This window comes from Drosophila albomicans, chromosome 2L, assembly GCF_009650485.2.
Source record: "Drosophila albomicans strain 15112-1751.03 chromosome 2L, ASM965048v2, whole genome shotgun sequence".
Lineage (NCBI taxonomy): Eukaryota > Metazoa > Arthropoda > Insecta > Diptera > Drosophilidae > Drosophila > Drosophila albomicans.
This window is the reverse complement of record NC_047628.2, coordinates 7,344,999-7,372,516: the sequence shown is the minus strand read 5'-3', so window position 1 is coordinate 7,372,516 and position 27,518 is coordinate 7,344,999. Positions and strand designations below refer to the sequence as shown.

The 27,518-nt window shown below is 36.9% G+C and overlaps 1 protein-coding gene across 2 annotated transcripts in view; it reads right to left on the bottom strand.

The window, feature by feature from the left end:
• LOC117563277 (dual specificity tyrosine-phosphorylation-regulated kinase 2) overlaps positions 1–27,518 on the bottom strand; it is a 62,170-nt gene that overhangs the window by 15,475 nt on the left and 19,177 nt on the right. Inside the window, exons 3-5 of one of the 2 annotated variants that reach the window (XM_034241510.2) lie at positions 26,586–26,631; positions 1,089–1,348; positions 173–539 (exon numbers count right to left, since the gene is read on the bottom strand). In XM_034241510.2, the coding sequence (XP_034097401.1) occupies positions 173–539; positions 1,089–1,112 (391 nt within the window). In that variant the 5' untranslated portion in view covers positions 1,113–1,348; positions 26,586–26,631. The remainder of the gene's footprint in view (positions 1–172; positions 540–1,088; positions 1,349–26,585; positions 26,632–27,518) is intronic. The other variant, XM_052002098.1, reaches the window with a different exon arrangement.

Below are 27,518 nucleotides of genomic sequence, written 5' to 3'. Positions count from 1 at the left end.
AAACTCAACTGGGAGCTGCTTTGCTAATTCGCATTGGACGTCAGCGATGCGTATTAACCCAACGCGTTAAACATTGCAAATGTTGACAAGGGCCCATCCACCTCTTCTATAACTTGTAGTTAACATACTATATAGACCCCTCTCTTCTACCTTGTCGCTCTTCATTACGAACCTGATGGTGTCATGGGCGTGTTGCATTTCAGATCGGCGCTTCCTGTGCTGCTCGCCGAGTTGCCGGAGCTGCCGCTGCTGCTGTTTGATTTGGTCGAGGAGCCACGCTCATTGCCGCTGCTGCTGTTTGTGGTCGAGCAGGAGACCGGTGAGCCAAGGTTGTTGTTGTTGTTGTTGCTGCTGCTGCCGTTGCTGCCATTGCCGTTTAGTGTTGTCGTTGTTGTCTCATTCACGTTGTTGTTATTATTGTTGTTGCTGTTGCTGATGTGGCTATCAAGGCGACGACTCACGTTGCACAACTGTGGCAGATCCAGCCTGGAGCTGGACAGACGCACGTCGCGTCTGAGCTTCTCGTTGTCCAATTGTATCTGCGTTAGCGTTAAGAAAATATATTTTATATTACTTTACAGTACAAAGTATATCAAGATATGTAGACGACAGAAATTACATTTGTCATATTGAGAAGTATTCAAAAAAGTGTTGCATACTTTTCGGCTGCTGTTAAACGGAGAGTGTTTACTATTTTATGTTGCATACTTTGCGGTGTCAATATGAAATTCATTTATTGCTAAAGATCGATTTGAAATTTATTATTTGCTTTGGCAAATAAGTAATAAGTAAAAAAAGAGATTAATATTATTGTACAATATTTTAGATAATTTCGAACTCTTCTAAACAAAACTCATGGGCTCATTCTGTCAATCAAAACTATTAGGTATATCCAAAAATATTTGATTACTCTGCTTGGGATTTTATATGTCAGCTTTCTTTTGATTTTCCGTGTATCGTATCATATTACAAATAAGATTTTTCAGTTGAATTTCGTAAATTGATTTCAGTTGTATTTTTTAATCCTATTAATCTGAATGTCTTTTCAATGTCTTCATGCCATTTTCGATCTTTTGTTTGCCACTTACCGGCATTTCACATCGATCCAACATTGTGCTATATTTTGTCTGTGTGTATTCAGTTTCCAATGCTTTCCAAAATGGCACAGTGCTTTCGCCGCACAGTGCTTAGTGGTTGGTTGTTCTTATGGAACCGGCCAAAAAGAATTATTATTGATAACCAGCTGCTGGGCAATGTGTCCTCGGGGCGCACAACATTTGCATTTGAATGTGTTGGTTTCTTTCCTTCCGCCTACTTTGTAGTTGATTTTGTTTGGTTTGATGGGCAACTGCAAAGAAAATAAAAACAAGGAATCGAAATATTTATACAAGCACAAAAAAGTATAAACACATTAATAATATGCTAAACTAAACGGACGGATGTCTTTAAACCCTTCTTGACTTTAACCCTTGACGTTCGACGGAACAAACTGTCGACAAACTGGTAACCAACAATCAACCACTGCAACAACAAGAAATACCGAATAATCGATGTGCATTCAAAGCACACACCATAAATAAAATGGTAAACCAAAATAAGTTTCCTCCTGCAGAGAAACCCCCAAAAATCGTCGACTTGTCAAGACATAACCATAACTAACTCAATAGCGAGAACCACTGAACAACCAAAAAAAAAAAAAAAACCAAAAGAAAAAGAAAAACTCGAATGTCAGTCAGTGGCATTTAGCAGTTTTCATTGTCAAGGCGGTGTTTGTCGGCAAATCATCAAAAGGCCAAACTTTATTAATATTTTATTCAAAGGGTCGTTCCACGTACTCATAGCCTAACTAGACGCCCCCGACATTAACTTGGGAGCTGGTAAGGATCCAGCCAGGCCGGTGTACTCAATGCAAGCCGGCATAAAACTTGGTAACCAAAAGTCATGACCAATTATTGGCTTTTTGTGTTTTTTGCGCCTTCTTCCTGTTAGCCCTTTCATGTGCATTTCGTTGCGAGGGGCATGCATAACGATTCCTAACCCTTTTCGCTGTCAGTGTGGAAGGCGGACAACCCTTTTTTTTGGGGGGCTGATGCAGCGCAAAAGTTGTGCTGTGCTCGACAAGTTTCTCTATGAATAGCAACATAATGAGTAAACAGTTAGGTAGGTACACTGAGCAAAAAAGGGTGCTAAGATTGAGTAAAGAACGATTGTAATTCATCTTCATTTTCCTCTCTACTTCTTAAGCTATTAAATATTTATGACTTTCGGTTCTTCGTTTCTTTCAGTGCATTTAACTGATTCCCACATTTCAAGGTGGCACTGAGCGAGACCCAGGCTAACTTGTCTACTATTTCTCAAGTTTAACCTATTCCTTTGGCTCTCTTTTTTAGGTTTTCTTTTATGCTTTGGTCTCTTGACATGCCCTGCAAAATTTATTGGCTTTTAAAAAGTTTTCTGTCATAAAATCATAATTTACAGCATTCGTTTTTGACGCAGAGTTTTTGGATCAACTTGACAGTTGTTATGGCATCAGTGGGCGGTTGGGTTGCCCATTTTTTCGTCTCCTTTTTATAAGCAAGCATATCTGCATACAAATACATAAAAATATAGCAATATATCTTGGGTTTCTTTTTTGTCTCTTCATCCGCTTGTGCTGTCTGCGTACAAAGTTTAGAGCCGACTATAAGTTTAAATTTTGTCAGTCAGTCTGTCAGTCTTAAATGAACTTTTTGAGCTGGTTTTTCGCCAAAAGAAATTCGCATATAGAAAGCAGAGGGCCAAGAGCAAGTGGCATATGCCCAGGTCATTGAGTGGCTTGAATTTCACATTGTGTCTGTCGTAATTCGATAAACGAAAGTATTTTGAACCCATTTCGAGATACGACTCGATTGCAAGGCTGTCAAATTATGTCCAAAAATAACTGTCGATGGTCATGGGCACATTAAAATGACAAATCAATGATACAGATAAGCGATCAACAAAAAAGAAACAATATATAATTGTCTAGGCGTTCACAATTCTTTATTTTCTACGGTGACTTTGAGCTCGAAATGTTTTTGCATTGATTTCAATTGAAAAACAGCAAACTCTTTGACTCATTTGCCATTGCTTTGACACCCACCCAATTTATATAGAGAGACAGACACTGAATTGGTTTCTGTGCATAGACTCAAGTATAAACGATATCTGCAATTTCTATGAATGACATTGAAAATTAAATGTCAGTTTCAATGATTTTTCATGTACTCGGTGTTGTTTTACGACTCAAGTTGGCGAAGATGTGTCAGAGAAGTTGTTTTCAGCCTTTGTTGGCATTGGAGCTTTGTGTTTTTTTTTGCGTGAAACATGATTCAGTTTGAACCTGGCCTCTCAAGAAAACCTCCATATTGACAACTGATATGTCTAGTAATCGAATATCAATATTGATTCATCTTTGCACTCAAATTCAAGCACTTAGTTGACAAGGGAAACTGTATTATTAAAAAGTAATCAATACTGTGTTTTTTTTTGTGCAACTTATGCTGCGTGGAGTTTTAAAATTCAGCTTTTTCTCTCTTGACCAATCCATCAGCAGCTAGCGGTTTAAAGCTTTCACAGCAATTTGCCTTTGGCTGATCTCAGCTGTGACCCCAGACATAACTAAATATTAAGTCATTTATTTTAAATTTCTACGTCAAGTGTCGGAGACCCTTAGCCAAAAAAAGCGACTGTAAATTGGTCACTCAAAGCAATTGACTTGCTTCTTTTGGAATATACAAAACGAAAAACAAAAAACAAAACAAGGAGAAGGCAACTTTGATGGCAATAAAAATGTCATGAAATTTATGGGCATAATTTGTCAATTTATAGCAGAGTTTTATTTTGACAAGCGCGAGAAAATCATTTCAATCAAGTACAGAAAACACAAATAATAAAATTGTGCATCTTTTTTCAAGTGCATTTCATTTTGGAGTTCCGTTAAAGCTGCACCACAAATTTGCTTAATAAATGTCAATTGCTTTTTTTCTTGGTTTGTTTTCTGTTTGGCTTTTGGTTGTGTTGTTTTTGTTTTGTTTTTGCTGTCGGTTCGTCAATGAGCAAACACATAAAATAAAACAAAACAAAACAGAATAAAACAACAAAACGTGACATTTTGTTGTTGACTTTTGACACTTGCAATCATTTTTGGGCAGTCGGATGGAAGATTTATAAACTGCGCGTACAAATTTAACGTTGACTCGGCGAATCTCAGGGAATCGCATTATGTAAATAGTATTTTAATACCCTGTGACCAATGAGAATAAAAAGATAGGGTGTAATATATTTTCTGCAACATTAGCTCTGCAATTCAGCTTTACAGACTTTGTCGGGTTTATTGAAGTACATTTTAGTATTCTTTGTTTTACAGAGTATATTCAGGTCGAGCACTTCAACCAGCTGTGTTATCACTCGTTTTATTTTCATCGACAGAGAAAAACCTTGTTGCAAATGCCAAACTTGTCGGGGAGTGTTGCCATTTAAGTGTTCAGCTACCCGACAATTTACGAGTAACAGCAAAGCGACAATTGGGCCACAACTGGCAGATGTTTCCATTCACATTGAATGCCAAAAAGAGTTCTTTTTACAACCGAATGCTTTGGCTGTCCATAACTCTGCTGATCCATTGTTACAATGGGATTTATTAAAATGTTTTCTTTTTGATTCATTCTTGACACCTCAAGTGATTGGCCGCCAAAAACTCAACAAGCATCAATATGCATGCAAAGTAGATTGAAAATTAAATAATTCACATTTCTTTTATTGTCTCTCGGACATGTACACACTTGTTGCCCATAATAAGCCGCAAGGCATCACGTTCATAGTTCTTTTTTTTTTTGCGAATGGTTTTACATCTATTGTTCCATCATTTTATTGATTTGTCTGAAAGCAGCCCAAAACTGCCAAGATTTTTGACATTTGGGGTGAAAAAACACATTTCGGGGCTTTGATCATTTCGTTTCGTTTGAAGAATCTCAATTATAATCACACTTCATATGTATTATTTGTGAGTCAAAAGATCTAGAGGAAAGCATTTGCAAATCTTCATAACTTTGCCAAGTAATTAAGCTTTAAACAGCATTGTCTGTTATTCACAAGCCATAACTTAAAAGCAAGTTTAATTCGAAAAGGAAATCCTGAAACAACGATCGTCTAAACAATATTCTACTCAAAATCTATTACTAAATCTTGTATACATCATTTCTTTTATAGCATAGTTATGGAACCCAGTTAACATGAGCGCAATTTTGTAATAGCTGCACATAAACAAGATAATTTCTGACTGCGATTTTAGCTTGTCGAGGCCCATTTACATGCTTTCTTTGCCCAACATAATAAGCCTATAATTTTATAGCAACTGCATTTGTGCATGCAAGTCTCAAATTTCAGAGTAGCAAGCAATGAATAAAAAATGGAAGAAAAATCAAAGTAAACGCGGCCAATTCGCTATGAAATTTGGGGCACGTAACCCCAATGGGCGTAGTTCGAGTTGAATATCCTAGAACTGACCCACGACAAGGGGAAATTGTACTTAATCATATGGCACACCAAGTTTAAAGCGCAACCAAAAACATCGTTTGTCACAACAAGTCAGCTGCAAAAAAAACCGAAAAAAAAAATATCGGCCCGTGTGGCCCAGAAAGAGTCGCCCTCAAAACCAAAGAGAAAAAAAGTCAAAACACAAAAATAGCAAAGAGCCAGCTAGCTAGCGACATGCTATAAACATTTTTGTTACATTTAATTTGGCGCAGGCACGACACATAAGTGAAATTCATTTAGTTTTCATTATTACCTGAATTATTATTATTCGTATTATTCCTATTACTCTTGCTATGCTTCTCTCCTATTATTATTAATGTTGAGCCAGAAATTGCATGCCACAAACAGAAACAGACCATAGCCAACACATTTTTGTGTGCTAGGCATTAACCAGCTAACTAGCCAAACTATGTTAACTAATAGAGCCTACCCAAATGTGACCTCATAAGCTATTGACCTACTAACCCCAGCAGCAGCAACAGCAACAGAAACCCCAGTCGCAAAGTAATGACCTCAAGCGAAATGTCAACTAATCGCATATGGATTTCAGTAGTCCACAACGGAAGTAGCCAACGCTGTTCTATGTTGTGTTGTGGGTCTTTCGGGCGGAACTGGATCGCTGTCAGTCCGAGGGAGCCCAAACAAGTGTTAAGCATAGTTTTGGGAGCAGGTGCTATGATTGGATTAATAAACATTCGAAGGCGTGTTCGCGGGAAATTGTAATTATCAAATATATTTAATCAACTAAATGCAAAAACATAACTATTCCAAATAATGATCTTAAATGTAAAAGGCCACATTTATTTTTTTAATGTCAGTGATCATTCGCTCAATCTAAATTTATTTCCATATCCACAACGCAACAGTTGTCAACGCAGCAAGGCACAGCAAGAGTACAATAGTAGGTGTGACATATAAACCTTAATACCGTGCACATAGCAAATGTCACACACACACGCGCAGACCCCCAACTGGGCGCACGTTGCGTATGTGTAATAATTGCTGGTCAATGCACTGCGCACACTCGCTCCCTCATCTTGAAAAGCAACGGTACACAAACTTGACTACTAAAACAATTTTAATAACTTCCGTTCTACAAACACTTTTCGATTCACGTCCTCTTGCTCTCCCCCCTCTGCCATCCAGTTATTTGCTGCTCCCTCTCTGCTGAGGTGACTGCACAAAGACAATAGATGTGAACGTGTAACAGGGCGGACTTTGACAGTTGGCGACTTTTGCTGCTGCTGCTGTTGCTGTTGGGGCCATTAAACTCGCAGAAAAAATACCAACTGCAGCAGTCTAATGGCCGATAGTTGGCAGCAAAAGAAAGTAGTCGCCAAATCTAGGGACAAAGGGGAGCAAGAATTTTGCTTTATTGAGCCCAATTGGCATGGCGAGGAAAATGCAACGGAAAACTGCATAAAATTGAACTACTGTCGCTCCAACAAAGTTTGCAGTTGTTGTCGGAAAATGACAATTAGCTTCGGTGTTGTTGAGATTCTCCCTCTCATTTACCAGTTGACTGCATTTCTCTTTCTCTCTTTACTCTTACTAACCAATATAAAATATAAAGACGGAAGTCTTTAAAGTTGATTGAGTAATATCTGTAAGTATCTTTAACTGTATAGCATCGGTATCTTTACTTTGTCTATGTAATTGTATTTGTATTTGTTTTGTTTTCGTATCGCATCTATGCTGGCAGCTGCTGCTCAAACGTATTGCCAATTTTGTTAATAGCTCTGATGATAATGTCTGGCAACGTCTGTTGTCTCTGTTCGCCTCAACGCTGAGCAGGAAGCAAATGAAACTGTTGCAAAGCGCATCGAGCATTTTTCGCCAGCGGCCTACTTAGCTCAGTTCAGATACTGAAGAGGGGAATTTAAATGAAAGATTTTATGTAGGCGAAGCAGGGAAAACTTTGCAAACGATCGCAGTTTTTCTTTTTGGGTGTGGCTTTCTGGAGGAGGCCCAGCTAATGTTTATATTTTTATTTTTGTACATTTTCAGTATATTTATTTGGTTTATTTTTAGAATAATAATGCGCAGTATATCGGCCTACCAAATAAAGTCTTCGGTATATTTTTGTATTTTTCAGTATATTAATTTGGTATATTTTCAGAATTATACTGCACATTATATTTGTATTCAATACTGTCTTTGGTATTTTTTATTTTTCAGTATATTAATTCGGTGTATTTGTACACATTTTTTAACGATATAGTACAAAATATTGTCTTGGTATATTTTTGTATATTTAGTATATTAATTTTTTCATATTTTTAATATTAATACCACAATGTTTTGCTTTAATTGAAAATGAGTTCTTATTTTGTTTATAATCGATGAATCGAAAAGTCTGCGACATTTTCCTCTCAGTCCGACTTCAAACTGAGCTCACACTTCGGCAAACCGAACTCTGTGATCTTCATACAAGAATTGTCGCAATCATAGGGGTATCATAAAGAAACTATAACTACGCTAATTGCGTTGATCGTGCCTCTTCAAGTTCGAGATACGCACACACACACACACTCACACAGTAGCAATAATTGCTTCAATTATTTTCATATTATTATGTGTTAAAATGCTTTTTGTTCAGTTTATTTATTTCGCAGCCTAACCCGCCGCAGCCTCCCAACATCCTCCTCACATCAATTCATTATGCCGCCACAAACTGCGTCCGTCTCTTTGTCTCTCTGTCCGCTTGTCTGTCACCGAGTCTGGTCTCTGCCCATACGGGGACTGCTGCTCGCTAAAGTGTGCTCATGTTCATTAACGCCAAAGTTGAGGCAATTGTCGCCGTGGCCGTCGTCGTCGTCGTCGTCGTTGTCGTTGTTGTCTGTCGTCTGTCCGCTGTAATCTGAGCGTCGAGCATCTTTCCGCTTTCCTCTGCTGCTACATCTCTATGGCCAACAATTGCCAGCATATTCCATGGCTCATTGTAAAGCGAATCGTCCCATGCTTGGCATCTGATTTTCTATACCCTATGCTCAAATAGTTGTTACACAGATACATCAGAGTTGCGAGACCGATTGCCGATTATATAAATCATATTGCGAATGGTAACTAATGGGTATTTTATTAGTCGTGTTGCTTTTGCAGCTGCAGCATTCTCACTTTTTATTAATAGTTGCTTGATATGTTGGTTGTTGTAGCTGGCTTTTTTGGTTTTGTTTTCTTTAGTTTGTCAGCTGTCAGCAGATTTTTTCGGGCATGGAAAGTGTGACATTTTGATTAGTTGATATTTTTTCTGCTTTTTTTTTTTTTTTTGCTGTTGCTGCTTGTGATTGAACTTGAGGCGCTTGTGGGTTAATGAACGTCAAGGTTGAGCAGAGAACGCTTATTAAATTGAATAATTGGGAGGGAAGGGAAGTTGGAAACTTGCCACACTCTCTCAACCATGATTGATCAATCCCTGTACGTGTGTAATTGATATGTCTAAAGATGATGCCCACAAGCTGCGTTTTGTAGCGCCGCTTTGTGGTCGATTAGTTACTTGACTCAACTTACATACCATGTGTTTTTGCTTGCCTGTTGCTAGTTTCCCTTTGCCTCGATTCCCACTTGATTTCCACTTCATACATCGTTCCCAGTAACGATTCTGTAAGTCTGAAACCGCAGGCGCACTCAATTGACAGCTGATTGACTGACAGTTGTTTGTCAGTTTTTTGACAATTAGGCGGCAAAGTGAAATTGCTTTCGATTTCGATACGATACGGACAGCAACAGCAACAAGAACAACAACAACGGAATACTGCTAGACTCAAAAGAACAATAGAATATATACAGAAAAAGACGAATGCCCCACGATTGCCTTGAACAAAATTGATTGGGAAATTATAAATCAAAATGGTATTTTTACACAATATTTACTATTTTTATATGCGAGTACTATATATACACGATTCTTTTTGGGCACGGAGAAAGCGACGACCTAAAACACAGAATAAACTGAGACTGTGGGTTGATTCCATACACTTCCATACGATTGGGGAATAATGACTAAATTAAATGTTCAGTATGACATTCAATGTTTTTCTATGATTTTCAACTTCCACAATACCGTAAGAGTATCCCGAATTCGGATATTTAAATTAACCATTGTGGGGAAGCTCTTATTTCTTGAATTTCTTCGATGTCGTGAGTTTTATTTTGGTTGCGGAAAATTGATAGAATGCTGTCAGAAATTGGGTCACCAGCGAGTCACTTGACATGTGAATGCCAAATTTTGTTGTCTTTTTGCCATTTGAATAATATATGAAACTAATTAGAGGTTGCGCAAAATATATATTTTCTAATGAAATTATCAAGTGGATCCCGCATCAACGTTCATCGTGATCTCTATTTCTAATAAGAGCTCTCCATAAATTGTTTATCATAAGCCACAGATCGTTTTGATGTTGCCCAATTTCTTTATTGCCATTATGATAGCTTTTTAAATGTTTGATGTTCTAATTTCGTGAGCTCAGCAGGCACCCACAAAAAAAAGAGAATAAAAAAGAGATCCGAGTTCATTTATTATGTAAATTTTTTTATTTTTATATTTTGATACGTTTTTTCGATGTCAAACTGTGCGATCAGCTCAACATATCAATTGATAATATGTTGATGTCTCGGTGTTTTCATATTTGGTTATTACTATTAACTGCTAATTTTCACAGCTTGTGTTTTGATCTTTCAATATGGAAACTTTATATATCAGGTTGCAAAATCTTTGCAAGTTCAGCGAACTTTCTATCCGTTTTATAACAACAGGGTTTTTAGGTGTGATAATCATTTCTCATGAACTCGCAGATCTAACATTTATGATATTCGAATGAAATATGTACGATAATTTTGTATGAAATTCTTTATGATCTAAGCGTGTTTACAAGTGGATTTATGAGGTAACAAACATAACCATTGACGTTGTTATTAATTGCAGCATAAATAAATTGCCTGAATAAATAAACTAATTTAAAGTGACGACCTTGCTTAGTCGTTGAACACGATTTAACTGTGGAGAAGTAAGCACTTTAGTTTTTGGATGTTACTCAACAGTTTTGCAAAATTTACATCACCTGACAGTCGCTGCAAAGTACAGTTACAAATTGCTTTTCTAAATTGCAGGCATAAACCAAACTTTGGCTCAAGTTGCAGCTTCATCGACATTTCTCACTCCCACAAAAACGCATCGATTACCCACCAAACACCCGGCAAAAGCAAAAGCAAAGGCAGCAGCTGAAACAGCAGGAGCTTTGAGTGCCACCACCAGCCACCATCAACATCTAAAGCAGAAACCACAAATTGCAAACCACGCAAAACCCATTCACTGTGCACTCGATGCATAAAGCCCAAACCCCAAAACCCCAAAACCATCCTCCATTGCATTTGGCAGCATCAAAAACGTTAACTAAAAACACAAAAATCCATTTGGCAAGCACCTAAAAAGCTGCTTCTCAAGTGGCTAAAAAAGCATATACCATATACTATACTGCAAAACATTGTTGGATTTTGGCTGCATTTCAGGTTGGACAAGTGTTTTATTACACAGCCTTGCTAAAATCCAAAGCGAAGACAACAAAAGGAATCTTCAGAGCGAAATAAAAAGCGAAAAACACAATTTTATGTTCCCTTGAGTTGTGCTTTTCATAAATATTTGCGCCATTAAAAATGTTTTTTATTGTGATTTTTATGCCATCATATTTATATGGCTCAACCGATGTTTGATTTTTGTAGGCTTTGTCTTTTTAAATTGGCCCAATTTTTTCTACATTGAGGGTGGGCAGGGTCAGAACAAGCAAATTTCTTTGTTTACCCCAGCAGTGATTTTTATGGGAAGATTATTTAAAAAAAAATATTGACCCAATTTGTTATCTTTATGGACTGAACTTTACCTATGAATACTGACGTAATACTTCAGCTGCACTTTCCGCACCCTTCCCCCTTCAGATCTATTGTAAACGTAAACGTTAGACACAACTTAGTCAAGGCCGTAACAAATCCCATTCACTCGTCTTACTCATTTTCGAGTTTTTTTTTTTTATTTGTTTGCAAGTATGTTGCCAACTCAGCGAATTGCAAAATTGCGAAAATTCGATTTGAAATTTTTGGTTTGCTGGTAATTTTCTTAGGCACAGACAATACACAATACACAAATTGAAATTGAAATTGAACACATTTATCGCATCTCTTCAGGCAAAACAAACAATAAATTGGCAATCATCATGAAAAGTACGTATAAAAAACTCAAATCTAAAAACCCCACGAAGCGCAAAGCAATTAGACATGCAATACTCGAAAGTACTCGTAATGTCAAATTTGTAATTAAAACTAAACTCGATTTCCATTTAGCGAATTGTAAATTGTAATTTAGTGAGATGTTTCCACCAAGTCAAGCAGCTGTCGAGTTAAATCAACAACTTGCAAAATTAACTTTGATAGCAATTATAAAAGTTTTATTGAATAGATTGAACGTTTCGTGACAATCAATAATTCTATAAAGTTCAACAATTATGTCAATTAAATGGTAGCAATTGCAACTGGTACTGAAAATCACAAACGTTAACAAAATATATATACAAATTAAAACAAATTCAAGTTCTCCCCAATATAAAATATATATTACTCTTACACCAAAAATCGAATAGGAAGCATAACTTTAAAGCTAGGTTTTCGGAACATACAATAATACAATAAAGGTATTTAAAATTCCTGAAATATTGGTTGCGATCAGATACAAATGGTAGAAGTTATTTAAGATAAACATTTGTATGGCAAAAATGCATACTTTAAAAAGATCTTAGATGCTTGGCCGACAATCTGGTATATTTTGTAGTCTTTAGTATATGTTGAATGTAATACCAAATATAGACTTTAGTTATTTTAGTATTTTCGGTATATTTGTCCAGCTTCTTTTCTTGTTTATTACTTATTTAGTTTAGCATTGCAAAATTACAATTTATTTTGGAATTTTTATAGTATTTTTTCTAAACTAACACAACATATTTTTACTCAGATTTATATTTCTAATTTTTACAAACATTTTTTGTTTAGTTGCTTTTTTCATACCATTTATTTAAATGGAAATTAGCTATTCTTCAATTGCTTTGCATCCATTCCAGTTCACTTGCTTTGAACAAGTGAAAATTCTCACACTCAAATACAAATCAAATCTTATAGTCAAGTTGACATTCATATAAGATTCATAGATGCAAAACTACAGGCTTTAAGTTTAAACGATAGAGACAGGCCATATATCAGCTGTGGAGCAAACTACAGACAAACTGTCAGCCATCTCTCGTCGAGTGTTTCTCCCCCCTCGAGCCGTCTGCTCAGCCCAGTTTTTGTTATGGACAATCTAAAAGCAAATGCCGACATAGAGGCGCAAAAGACGAAAATCGTAAATAAAAATGTCACATGAATTTCCATAAGAAAGCACGAAAAGTCAACTGAAAGTGGAAGTTGCTTTTGAACAAGACAAAAGAGCGCAAATACAAAATGGTCAAATAGGCTGTCTGTTAACGCTTTAAGAGACCATTTTATGCAACTTGGAAATGATATTAATGAATTACTAAATGGAATCGTGTGGGCACCAAACTGCAGTCGGACTCTTTTTGTGGCAACAACAGCAACTGGCAACTGGCAACTGGCAACAACTACAACTACAATAAAAAAAGAAAAAGGTAATTGGGCAGCCGCGGAACTGAGGCACAACATTGTCGTGTCGTGTGGTTTGCTGTTTGGGTGTTTGAGAGTTGGAATCAAAGCCAAGACAGATAAACCCTAACACGTTTTGACCGCAAAGTAAAGAGTCTGGACTTTGTATTGAAGTTGAAACTTGCTAAACTGGCTTTTAAAAACATTGCTGCTGCGGCTATGGCTGCAGATTGCTGATGCTGCTGCTTCTTTCATATGCGACTGCGGAGGTTGCCTTCAAGTGTTGCAGGTTTCTGTGAAGATCATGGTCCAAGCCACCAACAACAAGTTGTTGTTACTCTCCTTGTGGCCATGGCTCTGACTGTCTCTGTTACTCTTCTCGTTGTTGTTGTCGCCAAATACGCATGCCTCTTTGTTGTTGTTGTTGTTATTGTTGTTGCTGTTGCGAGCACTTAAATGCTGATTGTTAAGGTTAATGCACTTGAGTTCGTTGTCGCTTCTTTGCGCACCAAACTTGGTTTAACCGCAATTTACGATCAACTCGGATCGCCTCAAGGATTTGCCATTTAACGACTATGCACCAATAAATGCACGCAAAGCGTAATTAAAACTCTATCTATGACAAATTTCATATCATCAAAAATATTCGGTAAACAGTTTTCACTTTAACAAATAGCAAGCATAAAACTAAAATATTACGCATACGCAACGCTGCACAGCGTTTTGCTGTAAGTATGCGCATACATATTTTTTGACATGATGTGCATTGCGCTGGCACTTTCACTTGTTTTGGAGCCTGCCTAATTAAAGAGACATATTATTTAACAAGCAGCAATTTGGTCAAAGGAAAAGTTGCTAAGACAACAGATTTCCAGATTTTTTTAATAGTTTTAACAGCGAAAATATGACGGTAAATACTAGTTAGAGGGCACAACTAAATAAAATTCAAGCTACCTGCTTTTTAAGCATTATTTATATTATTATATATTGTCGAATTTTCAAGAAAATTCAAATTTACATTTATTAATACTAGCTATAAAGCTTTGCTACCTTATGTAGTAAAAATGTTTATATTTCAGAGTTTACACATTTTTTATAACCCAAACATTTTTACTAGAATTCATAATTATTTACAATGCCCAGCTAATTGTATACTTAATTGGTTTCAACTTGTTGAACAATTGAGTATTAATCCATTTTTTATGCCACACATGTTTCTTTGTAAACATTTTGGTGAATACCAAAAAGAACTTCCTTCATTCCTCTCTGCTATGCAAAAATTTTCCATTCGGTTTTGTTTTTTGCATAAATTTCGCATGATTTTCGTTGTGTTTATGTTATCCACACGTTTTTCTTCTTTCTCTGCCTCTTGTTAATTTTGGTTTTTGGCAACATCAAGAAGTACGACGACTATACAAATTTGGGGAGGCCGTTGGTTGCCTTTAAAATGGGTCAGTGTTGTCAGCTTTTGATGATTTGGGTCAAATGTGCGTTGCATACAGACCAAAGAATAAATCATAATAATCATAATTATTATCATTCGCATGGCAATAAAAGCCACAGCACAGAACACACACTTCAAGAGGAAGTTGTTAATTAATGCTCGCAAGAATATGAGGCAGAAAGCAGAATAAGTTGAGAAACAAACAAAAAAAAAAGAGTTGGAAAATGTTTACGGGTTCTGCTTGTGGCTGGCTCTTTAATTAAAAACTTGTAGGTTGAATTTTTGGTTGGCTTCTTATGGTTTTTTTTATGCACGAGCAATTCGAGAAGTCGCTGAGGTCAACGTTAGGCTTGACCCTAGAAATTGTTTAACAACAGCTAAGCACTTAAACTAATATTTGTAATACATACGCTTTATTAGATGAATCACAATAATCGAATTTTACATTTTATATTTACCTGAAATGAAAAGAAATACAAGTTAGTACAGGAAAATTTGTAATTTGAATTTAAACTCTTTAACCTATTTCCCCAACTAAAAACTATTTATGTTGAGGAACTTTTTTAAATATCACTTCCTTCAACTCAACATCTCCCGCTTGACACTTTTCGTAGCCGAATTCTATTGATTGTCCGCAATTTCCAACTTCCGATTGCCTGCCTCCTGCCTTGTCTTTCTGGCTTCTGGCTGACAGTTTGTCTGGGCGTCTGTCTTTTGTGTCTGGCCGCATAACTTACACACACACACACACACACCACACCTCACAATCTCTTAACCGGGCTAAACAGAGCGCACTGCCGGCATTTTAAGGGCAGCCAGGGTCGTTGTGGCTATTAATACTCTTAACTTGTTCGCTTTTTGCATTCAGTTTAGTTTTTCATTTTGTCATTTTCCTTCGTTTGTTATTTTTGTTTTGTTTGTTTCGGTGGCACGCAATAAATTTGTATGTTTTCTGTCCAACTTGCGTTGACAGCTGTCGCCGATTGTCGTGTGCAGAAAGTATCTTACAGATTGCCAAAGAGTGCCTCGAACAATTCGCATTCAAATTGATTTCCCCAGAATAATATATATGTTATCCGTAATCCTTTATCCGATTGTCATTGGCAATACGTCAATATACCAAATATAGCTTTTGGTATATTTTAGTATATATTTTCGGTATATTTGTCCAGCACCCGCGACTGTAGCTTTTTTTATTGTTTCTTACTGATTTAGTTTTGTCTTTTTTAAATTGACATTCGATATTTTTACCTGGATCTTACAGATTAAAAGTGCTTACACAAATTTTTCTGTATATGTTAGTTTATTTATGGCAATTCATTCAATTTGTATATTTTTAAATAATGGACTGATTGGATATTCTGCAATTGCTTTGCATCCATTCCACTTCGTCGTATGCAGAAAGTATCTTACAGATTGCCAAAGAGTGTCTAACACAATGTGCATTCAAATAAGCTTTTGGTAATGATTTTCGGTAGCCCTGTCTTTTTTAAATTAACATAATATTTTTACAATATGCATATTCCACTTCGTCGTGTGCAGAAATAATACCAGTGACAAATTGCATTCAAAGTATGTACATATACCGTTATCCGTTATCCGATTGACGATGGCAATACCGTTTTTCCCATTTGTAATGTAATTTTCACTTTTCTTTCATTTAACAGCCACGCCCATTTCCCATAGACACATAACTCTGATTGATGTATTGCTGCGCTGCTTGATACCTAATCAATTATTAATTTACGGTGTCCATCAGTCAAGTTGCCAACTTACATCATAACCACATAGAGTTCCAATATCATGTGCATTAATTACGGCTTGCAGTTGCATCAGTTAAGCAGTCAACGAACCATCGAACCAATCAAGCAAACGCAGCTCCATTTCCAGTTCGGCAGACAATATGAGAAACACGTCGAACTCTCTTTGAAAATTTCACCCAATTTCCTATCAATTGGCTATTCAATTTTCATAGTCATAACAACAACAAAATCAGCTTTTAATATATAATAGAGAGCAGCGAAAACGAGAAAACAAAACAAGATGACAGTTGATAAAGAAGAAAGATAGTGTAGTTTTGCAGTTATACAAAAGCAACGACCAAAAGATACCGCGTACTTTTGCACAATTTAATCTTCGAAAGATTTGTAAAATGGAGAAAGAATTTTAAATGAAGTTAAAACTGTCAGTCACAATTTGAGAATTACACTTGGTTAACAATGTACCTTATATATGTAACATATGACTATAAATGTTGATTACTCGACAATAGAGCGTAGTGCATACCCCATCCACTCAATGGAAAGGGTATTGTAAAAAAGTTAAAACTGCCTGCAGCAGCAGCAACGGCTTTGTTGGACAGCGTAATCAACTTTTTGCAGCTTTAGCTGTTGTCTGCCGTTGGCCGTTGGCCACTGACCATTGACCAGCACCTCGACAACGAGGCTACGACATCGACATCGACATCCACATCAGCAGCTTCGATAGCCTCTTGGAGGCGCTGCTTAATCATAGTGGAGCAGCAGCCGAGTCTTCAGTCAAGTAGGAGGCGCACTTTACTTGGCCAGGGGCAATTTGTGTGTAGTTGTTGTTGCTTCTTTCTATTGGCAATCAGTGCAAAGCTTTTGTCGCGTCTCTAACAATTCCTTCATCCCCTTCTCCTTATCATCATCATCATCATCGTAAGCGTAATCGTAATCGTTATCCAGTTTCATTTGGCTCGCTGTCAATTTTTGTTGTCTATTGGCTCTGACCTACGATAAATTTCGCTGCGCGCTTGATTATAGACTCTCTCGAGAGACTCGCATCTTATCGAGCCATGCATAATTTTCAGTCTTGCGAGTCTCTTTCGAGTCTTCAGGCTGTGGGCAAATCGAGCGAAAGGTCTGCGGTCTGCTGCCTACGATCTGTTATGGTTTTTGTAGGTCGTTCGGGGTTGTTGATTTCAATGGTAATTTATGAGATCCCCGACCAAAAAACGATTTAAATTTCAAATGTCAATTGGATACGAAATGTTTGCCGGACCTTTCGACGACACGAAGTTTTACAGAGACAACAAAAAAACGGTGGCACAAACGTCGAATATATTTGCATACTACTTATACAGTTTAGTTTTTGGTAAACATCTTAAACTCCTCATAGATTAAGTTGCTTTTAGTAAAAACCGATGAATTTGCATTTCCAAGAGAGTGTAAGAACAATCTATTACTCATTACCTATGGATATATTGAAGTGAATCGATTTTATGAGATTTCTTCTGATTCTCTTTAATTAATTCGCCTTTCATCGATTTCGTAAATTGACTAATTTCGCCGAATTTCTCAATCTGCCACTTACGCTTCCTAATTATAATTCTTCGAATCGAAAAAAAGCACATAAAATGCAGCCACATGTGGATTCTTTTTTGGCCAGCTCAAAAGCAATTGATAAACAAAGTTTTGTGGCCAAAAAGTTTTCCCTTTTTTGTAGTTGTTGTTGTTGTTGTTCGATTGCTACCTGTTGGCTGGTGATGCATAAGTAAATAAATAGTCAAATAGTCGAGAAGCAAGAGAAGAAGAACAGATCGTGGCGCAAGATCATCGAGATCGAGTGTGCCAGACGTGGTCCGAGGCCGACCCAGTGACCAAGTTATGTTAGCCAGGTCGACTGAGGTGGGCACCAAAGAGAAAGGAACTCGGCATTCGGCGGCAATTGCCCCCGAAAGAATTTATGAGATTTTTCGTTGAACGTTGTCTGTAAGTGTGTGTGTGTGTGTTTGTGTGCTCAATATATAATGAAAGATCGTTCAGGGGAGCAGACAGATAGCAACTAGAACGGCAAATGGGAACAGTTTTTGTTCGTTGTATCGCCTAGTATCGGTATGCAGTGGCGCCCCCTGGCGGCCGAATTGTCATTGCTAACTGAAAATGAAAAGCGCATGCGCGAACGAGTTTTACAAGCGTGAGTTTTATTTTTTCATGTTTTTTTTCCCCTCTTGCGAGTGAAATCGATATCGAGAGTATCGTCTCTAGAGTGTTACTCATTGTGGAGAGAGAGGGAAGATGGAGAAATAGTGGAGGGGGTTTGCCATACCAAATCGCGCTTATAATTTGCTTTGTTTTCTCAGTGAAATTGCAAAAAAACGACTGTCGAACATCTTCACTTTGCTCATATCTTGCGTCTAATTAACGCTTCTTCGACTCTGCCTGCTTTCCAATTGTCTGACTATTGAGTTGTTTCCACTCTCGTCCCAAATGGTACTCGCTCCTCTCTTTTGGTTCACATCGACATCGACATCATCCACATCCACATCCAAGTCCCCAGCCCCCAGCACACTCTTCCTGGCATTCCTCCCCGAAAACGAAATCAAACGAAATCTTTCACGCGCCAATTCCTCGCATAGTTTACGCTGCTTAATCAGCACGTAAATGTTTGATTTTTATTTTTAGCCAAAATAAAACAATGTTAACTGAAAAGGCTGCAATATGGCACACACACACACACGAGCTTATACACGCAACACACTCACACTCACACACGCAATTAAGGATTGTATAATGAAAACTTGGCGCATTGAATTTATTTTGTTGGCAAATTCTATTTGCCACGTGCCTCAGAGTTAAAAGCATAACAAAATCATCGATATATACAAGTAATATATATTCACGTATTTAAGAAGCAAACCAATTCCAGATATGAATATTATGATCAGCGCAAGATTAAAGAGATATCTCGAAAAATAATTCGCATGCTGTTCTGACGCAATTGAAAAAAATTGTATTGAGCTATTTCTTAGCTAAAATTATTGTATTCAAATCGATCATGACTTAAGGTATTTCTATAAATGAATACATATTGCAGAATAGTATTTATTTATAAGTTAATCGAACTGTTAACTGTTAAATTTTTGCCACATAAGTATTTCTGAATTTGAAGAACAAATTTGAATTAACAAATTCTCAGTTTCAAAAGATGAAAGTTCTAATGTTCTTGTCTTCTGACTTGCCAATTAAAATGTCCCGCGAATATGTATTTTTTATGCATTTTTAACTGAAAAACCATTTGAAAATTTTGTGGAAACATAATTTGATGTCGTTGATTAGTGCCTGAAGGCGTAATACTCGTAAAACACGGTTTACTTTTAATGGCGTCGCAAAAAAAAGAAAGAAAAAAAAAAACAACAAAAATGTATGACATGGGCTGACTGTGGAGAAATTTCATTGCACATTGAGCATAAACATTAAAAAGAGGCAGGCAAACATAAAGAATACCACAGCACAAGCAGGAAAACTAATTAACATTCCCTGGTATTAAGAATGGGAGAGATTCTAGTCTATTCTCTGGACCCCTCTAGTCTATGAAATATGTGGCAGGCGGTCAGCCACAGCTGGAGATGGGAGTTGGAGTTTTCGACTGCATATAGAGCGGTTAAGTGGCTCCACTCCAAACGCGTCACGCTTTAACGGCTCTCTGACAAACCGCCGCCGCCTCTGCCTCCGCCGCACCACCAACCCGACACTCCCTACTGCGCGGTGCCGTCATTCCAGGGCATTCCAATAGAGTGCACAGAGTCCAATTGGAAGGGAGCCGTCACTTTGCATCTATGCAAGTTGTAGTTGTAGTTGTTTCTCTTGTTTTTATTATTGTGTTGTCGACCCTTTGACAACTTCTCGTTGTTATTGTTTTTGTTTCTGCTGTGCTGTGGTGTTCTATGCTGTGCTTCGTGCTTCATTCGGTTTGTTTTGTTTTGTTTTTCTATCGGAAGTTGTTTTGTTAATTTATGACTTTTTCAAATGGAATTATGTCTACCCTCTACAGGAAATGCAATTAGTTTTTTTTTTTAGTTTTTTTTTCGGGGGTTCTGCACTTCGACTTTACTTTTTGTTGTTGTTGTTGATGTTTTAAAGTTTTGTCAATTGTCGGATGTTTTCCTGCTGTTACAGAGTTTGTCCCGAGTGCATGTGTGTGCGTGTGTGTGGCCGATATTTGACCTACATGTTTTTATATGTTGCGAGATGTTTTCAGCGTCTCTTAAACATTTTTATGACACATTTGACAAATTAGTTGAAAATTTACTACTTGACGTGCGGATAGATGAAGAGTGGCATGCAATTGATGTTACAGCTTAGATAAATGAAAAGAACATGTGCTCAGCATGGTGTGAATGAACTAATGACAGACAATCTATGACTAGCAATTCTTGTCAATTAAAGTTAGATAGTTGATAGAGTTTAGAATAAATACGAGCACTACTAATCACATAAAAATGAAGCCAATTTTTTTTTAGGAAAGTGTTAATTAGGTTAAAATATACTAAACTAATATACTAAAACGTGATATTATGCAACATGAATATACCGAAGAAATACTAAAATATACTAAAAGCTATATTTAGTATAAAGAGGTTCGATTCGACTGTTGCAGACCAACAATATATATTTTTTATGGGATCGAAAAACCCATCTTCTAAATTAATATACTAAAATGAGGTATTATACAAAATTAATATACCGAAGAAATACTAAAATATACCAAAAGCTATATTTGGCATAAAGAGGTTCGATTCGACTGTTGCAGCTGACCAACAATATATATTTTTTATGGGATCGGAAAACCCATCTTCTAAATTAATATACTAAAATGAGGTGTTATACAAAATTAATATACCGAAGAAATACTAAAATATACCAAAAGCTATATTTAGTATAACGAGCTGTAGCTATATCGATTCGACTATTGCAGCTGACTAGCAATATATATTCTTTATGGAATCGGCAAAAACCTCCTTGTGAATGGGTAAAAAAAACGAATTCAACAACTTCGTACTACCTTAATCATATTAAAGTCAGAGCACAATCGCAACCTTTGTATTGCTGAACAACGCAAATTCTTCTGCCGCGTCATAATGCTTCTATGATACGATTAAAATTTACCAAAACAAAATTCACATCAGCCAATGCCTCGTTGAGAGAGTCAACGCCCCGTTTCGATGATGGTTCAACAAAATTTGCGTGTTTTTTTTCTTCTTTGGAGTTCTTGTCAGCGCATGTGGCGTTAACTTTGAATATGTTTTGACTTTGTATTTGAATATCAATTTGCGATTTCCTGTTCAATGTGCAAACAATACGCGAGTGAATTGACAGCAAAGTGTGATTGATATATTTATATAATAATTTATGCATTAAAATTGAGATTTATCCACGTTTTTCATATCTGATAAGCTTGACTAAATATTTATGGGATATACAATATATTTTATCAAAACCTTGACCACCTTGGCAGACCTTCAGTGGCTTTGCAGCGTCATCTGTCGCTATTAGCTAACACTTACGATTACGTGTTTTTTTGCTGTCGTTTATTTATATATGTATGCAGTAAGATTCCCCCTTTCTCCCCGCCCGCTCACACAGTCCCTTGGATCCGTTAGTCAACATAAATGAAGTGTCTTGGCGATTCTATATAGAATTACGTGGGGCACATTCACAGACGCCACGCCGTTTGGTTTGCATTTCGTAATCTCTCAGACAAAGACGGCGATAAAGATGTCGTATATTCTAACATGTTGAAAGGCAACCAATGGGTGGAGAAGCGGTTTCTGGTGAGGGAGAGGGAGAGGGAGAGAAGTGCAATCTGCCTGCTGCCAGTCTTTTGTTTTGTGTGTCAGTCTAAGAATACACAGACATACATCCATTGTTTCGCTGCATTTTAATTGTGAATTTCAGTTGTGAGCATTCGCAATCTCAAGATACGCGTACTCGTATTCGTATTCGTATTCGCATTCACATTGGTATTTGTATTCATAGTATCTATGCCAAATAGTCGAGCAGTCCCACATATGTCGAACTGTTTGAATGAATGCCCAAGCTATCTGCAGTTTGCAGACTCTTAAATTGGAATACTCTTTTAGTAGTGTAAAAGGTCTATTAGACATTTTTCAATACAGTATTTATTTGATACAATTTCTTGAGAATCCTAAATCAAGAATAATTGTTTAAATTAAATATATATCCTAATAAATGTATATACAAAAATTAAATTTATTTTTCAACATTCTGCTACTTTCTTGAAATACTTTCCGCGCACATGGAGAACTATCGATAGTACTATCGGCACTATCGACTCTTGAGCATAACCTTTTATTTTGGGTATTCAGATGTTTTCAAACTGAAGGCAAAACTGCATTTAAAGTAAAAAAAAAACCTTATCGATGTCCTGGCCAATTGATTGGGTAATGGTCAACAACCAAATACTATCGATTGTGCAGAATATCGATAGTATTCCACCTGACGTTAAACCAATAAACTCCTTCGACTAGAGCATCTAAATGTTACGCTCACACTGCTCTTATGTGATATCTTTAGCTTAATTGTTGCTACGTGCATTTGAAGTAGAACAAGTAAGAAAGTTACAGTCGAGTGTGCTCGACTGTGAGATACCCGCTACCCATTTTTAATAAAGGCAAAATATTGCGGTATCATTTTCAAAATATACCGAAAATACTAAAAAAAATACTAAAAGTATACCAAATGGCATGTTTGGTATATCGATATAGTACACCATTCAAAATATACCATAAACGGCACAATGTGCCAGATTGTCGGCCAAAGCAACTAAGAGCCCTAGTAAGTAGGCGTTTTTGTCCATACAAAAGTATTTCTTTAATAACTTCCACAATTTTTATCTGATCGCAATCAGGAATCATAACTACTACAGTAATTATTGTATATACCAAAATTCGTAGCTCTAGCTTTAAAATTACACTTGTTATTCGATTTTTTTGATTTGCGGGGGCGGAAGTGGGCGTGGCAAAAATTTGAAACAAACTTGATCTGCGTGCAAACATAACAAATGCTGTCGAAAAAAAATTATAGCTCTATCTCTTATAGTCTCTGAGATCTAGGTGTTCATGCGGACGGACGGACGGACGGACAGACGGACAGACGGACATGGCTATATCGTCTCGGCTGTTGACGCTGATCAATAATATATATACTTTATAGGGTCGGAGATGCCTCCTTCTACCTGTTACATATATTTCCTGCCGGCACAAAGTTATAATACCCTTCTACCCTATGGGTAGCGGGTAAAAAATAAAACTTTTCTAACTTGAAGGTAATTGTTGCTTATTTGCCTGTCTCTCTATCTATCTATCTGTTTGTCCGTCTATCTTGCCGCATGGTCATTGTATAATGTCAATTACTTGTGATTTACGACAGTTTAATGATAGACGCTGGCTGAGTTCGTCTTGGACTTATAAGAAGCGCTGCTAACAATTTACATGATGCGAGCTTTGCATGTGATGAATGCGATAAGTTCTTGCTGCCCAGTGTTGCATGTAATTGGCTCGTAAAACTTTTTCCCAGTGTTCGTTTTTTTTCGGTTTTTTGTTTTGTTTGTTGTATCCAATTACAATATGTGCATATGTGCTTTCGATGGACCCCAGAGAAAAAGGGACGCCCCAACTTGAACCATAAAATGTCAACAACTTTCCACATGCCACATACCACAGTGCGATGATTGTTCACATTGTTGAATGTGACGTAATCGATGCATGCAGCCAAAGAAAGAAAAAACGATAATTTCAAGTTAAGTACTTGGTTATTCAGTGGACAAGCAGCACAGGTGTCTTGCCTTCTATTCCAATCACACTAAATAACAATTAGCCATATGTGGAAACTCTTTTATTTTTTCAGCTCCTTTTCTCATCTGTTTCATCTTTTAGATATTTTATTATGTTTTTTGTGTGTTTCGATTTGGCAATCGATTTTTTTCTTTTGGGGAATGCCAAATGTTGTTTTGAGTCAGCGATCGAAGGTGACAATGGGTTGATAACAGATTTGAATTAATGCATCAGCATTTAAATAAATGTTTAAAATACAGATAAAGCTAGCATATACTTATATATTATATGTGATAATTGGGTGTTTAAGATACTCTGTGATCAATAGCTTAATAATCCTTAGTAATTTTCTATAATTATTAATCAAAATGTACTTCTTTAATAATACCGAAGTAATTAAAATCTTTCATAATAATAACACTGTCAAACTCAAAAACAAAAACTATAAATTTGTTGAACTTCCAGTAAAAAAAAATGATTTATAAATAAATTTTCCAGTCTCTGTCGCTACTAAACAACTCTAAGCTGGCTTATTCATTTTAGAGACATGTTCTTTCATTTTTTGCCCATTGTTCAACTATTTCTTTTGAGTCACCGCACTAATAATTCAACAGGTTCTGCTTTAAACATTTTGTGGCCGCTTGTTTTGGTTCTAAACAGCAACTGGAACCTGACAATCTAAACCGACCACGACCACGACCACCAACCGACTACCGAAAGGGAAACGAACTCATTGAAATTCTTGACAAGCTACGCACGCGAATTGGGTAAAATAATAAAAACGAAACGAAACGAACTCAAGTGTGGAGAAAGAATATGAAAACATGTCAGTTAAGAGTTGGGCTATAGGTCGAGTTGTCGTCGCTTCATTCTGTCTCTCTTTCTATTTCCCCCAAATAAATGTCAATATACCATACGCTGCGGGTGTCAAGAGTTTTCTAGGCGCTTATCGGATTGTTTCAAGACCAATAAGGCGCCGCAAAGTGGAAAATTCGCTAAACTAATAAGCCAGGCCAATGTTTCTATTTGGGGTTGCGGAGGGGGAAGGGAAAACGCTGTGCACAGTGGGTGAGCAATAAAGCTTCGTATTGTGAGGAATGCAAAAAAGTTTTAATTAGAAAAAAAGCAAAACAAAAAATATAATAAAAGCTTATGCATGAATATGAAAAGTTTTCCCTTAGTTTGGATGCTGTTGGAAATGCGAACAATGCCACAGCATCGGGGCATCAGCAGCGTTGTAGTTAAGCCAAACAAAAGCCCGGCTCAATGACAACAACAGCCATGTGGCAACTGTAGTTGCAGCAAGGGGCAGCCATAGAAAAGTATCTGTGAAGTTGCAAACGGCGAACAGGCGAATGGCAAACAATAACTTGACACATATTGGAGTACCCGGAGTATTTATCATACAGGAAGCACTCTTGTCGTCGTCGCCGTCGTCGTCGTTGTCAAGTGCATTACACTTTTAGCATGCCAAAGCAAGCAGCTTCTGTCCGTCGTCGAGTAAGCCTCGCAGGCAAGTTGAATGAACCAAACCAGACCACTCTGCGCCTTTCTCCTACATTCTCATTCTCATGCATTGCCGAACTCCGTTTATGGCTGATTAGGGAGTTGCTCCCTTGCAACTGGGACAACAACTGAATATTGACTCACACATGCAACGACAATATCTAAAGTCAATACACTGATAAACAGTCGGTCCAACTGTCAATCACATTCGTAATGCATTATGCATTGAAATTTGTTTATCTTTTGTCGGTATTTATGAAAGAATTTACGATGCAACGTTTTGCTGTGGGTGCAAGTTGAGGACGCATTGCAACATTGTCGCTGCTATCAATTATGGTGCTCAGGCTGTGAAGTCAGTAGGTCAGTGGAGCAGTCAACTGATTACACTCAGATAAGCTCAAACTTATGGTCTAGATCTTTACGAATTTAAATCAAGATAGTTGTAGAATGAAAAAGAGTTTAAAATTCGGACTTTGTTTAACTTAAGATGCGCATCTAATGCATGACAAATGTGTTTTCTTATAACTAAGATATAATAAGACAAAAAAGAAGTTATGCAATAGGTTTAAAAGCCATCATTCTGCCCGATCATATATCATATGTATTTCGACAGTTAATTTGATTAAGTCTCCTCAAGTTCGCCAAGTCAACGAACTTTTCACCCCTTGACATGAACACAAGCAAAAAAGTCTCTTGCATAAGAATCTGCCATTCGATACGCCTCCAAACGTCTTTAATTAATTATTAAATATTGCTTATAGAGTTTTTCTTGCCCGTTTCCATATTTTGCTTGTGCACAAAAAGAAACCAAAAAAAAATACGTTTGCTGAAAGTTGAACTCACCTTTACACAGAAATTTTACTTGCGCAATTGCCGTGATGTCTGATGTCTGCGAAAAAAAAAAACAAGAAACAAGAAAAACACAAACGAGCATTAGATAAATGTCAGACAAAGTTACATTGCAAGCAACAAAAAAAAAAAACATAAAGAAAAGATACGCAAAATATTAGTGTTTATCCATATAAATATGAAATATGTCTGGCATCAAGTTAGTTAGTTAGTTGTAACAACAATCAGACAACTGTCAGGGGCTCTTGAAATTAATCAACGTCGTAAATGAATGAAACCAGAAACCATTACAACTCATTATAAACGTCGTATGAGAAGTACTTGTATAATAAAACCTGCCTATACAGACACACAATAAGTATCTATTCTATGTATTCAAATGAACACTCTGCTCTCTGAGAGAAGGTAAGCAAAACTTGTCAACTGTAACGACGCTCGCAGGCAATCAACAGAAATGCATAAATTAATAAAGCAAGAGAAATGATAATATGAAATGTTATCGACTGTGACTACCAACAACAACAACAACAACGACAACTACAATGATGACAATGGCCATGTAATGAGTAAAACAAAAAACATGAAAGTCAGGGTTACTTCTCATTGGGGGTGTGTATGGGTGGAGAACTGTCTGCTGCACGCAGCTAATTTCATGCTTAGTTGCGCAGTATCTTTTATAATTGATAGTCCATAGAGAGAACAGCAGGTAACCACCACAGACAACTCAGTAAAAAGGACTCAAAGTACGCACTGCGGCTCCAACAAAGTTTTGTCAACTTTAAAACTTATCAAAGCAGCGAATATGAAACAAAAAGCACTTAAAGGATTGTCAGTTGCCATAAGTTTGTTGCCAAACTAAGTTATAATGAATGCGTAAGAGATAAAGATACAAAAATATTCATATTTATATTTATTCATTTTCCTGCG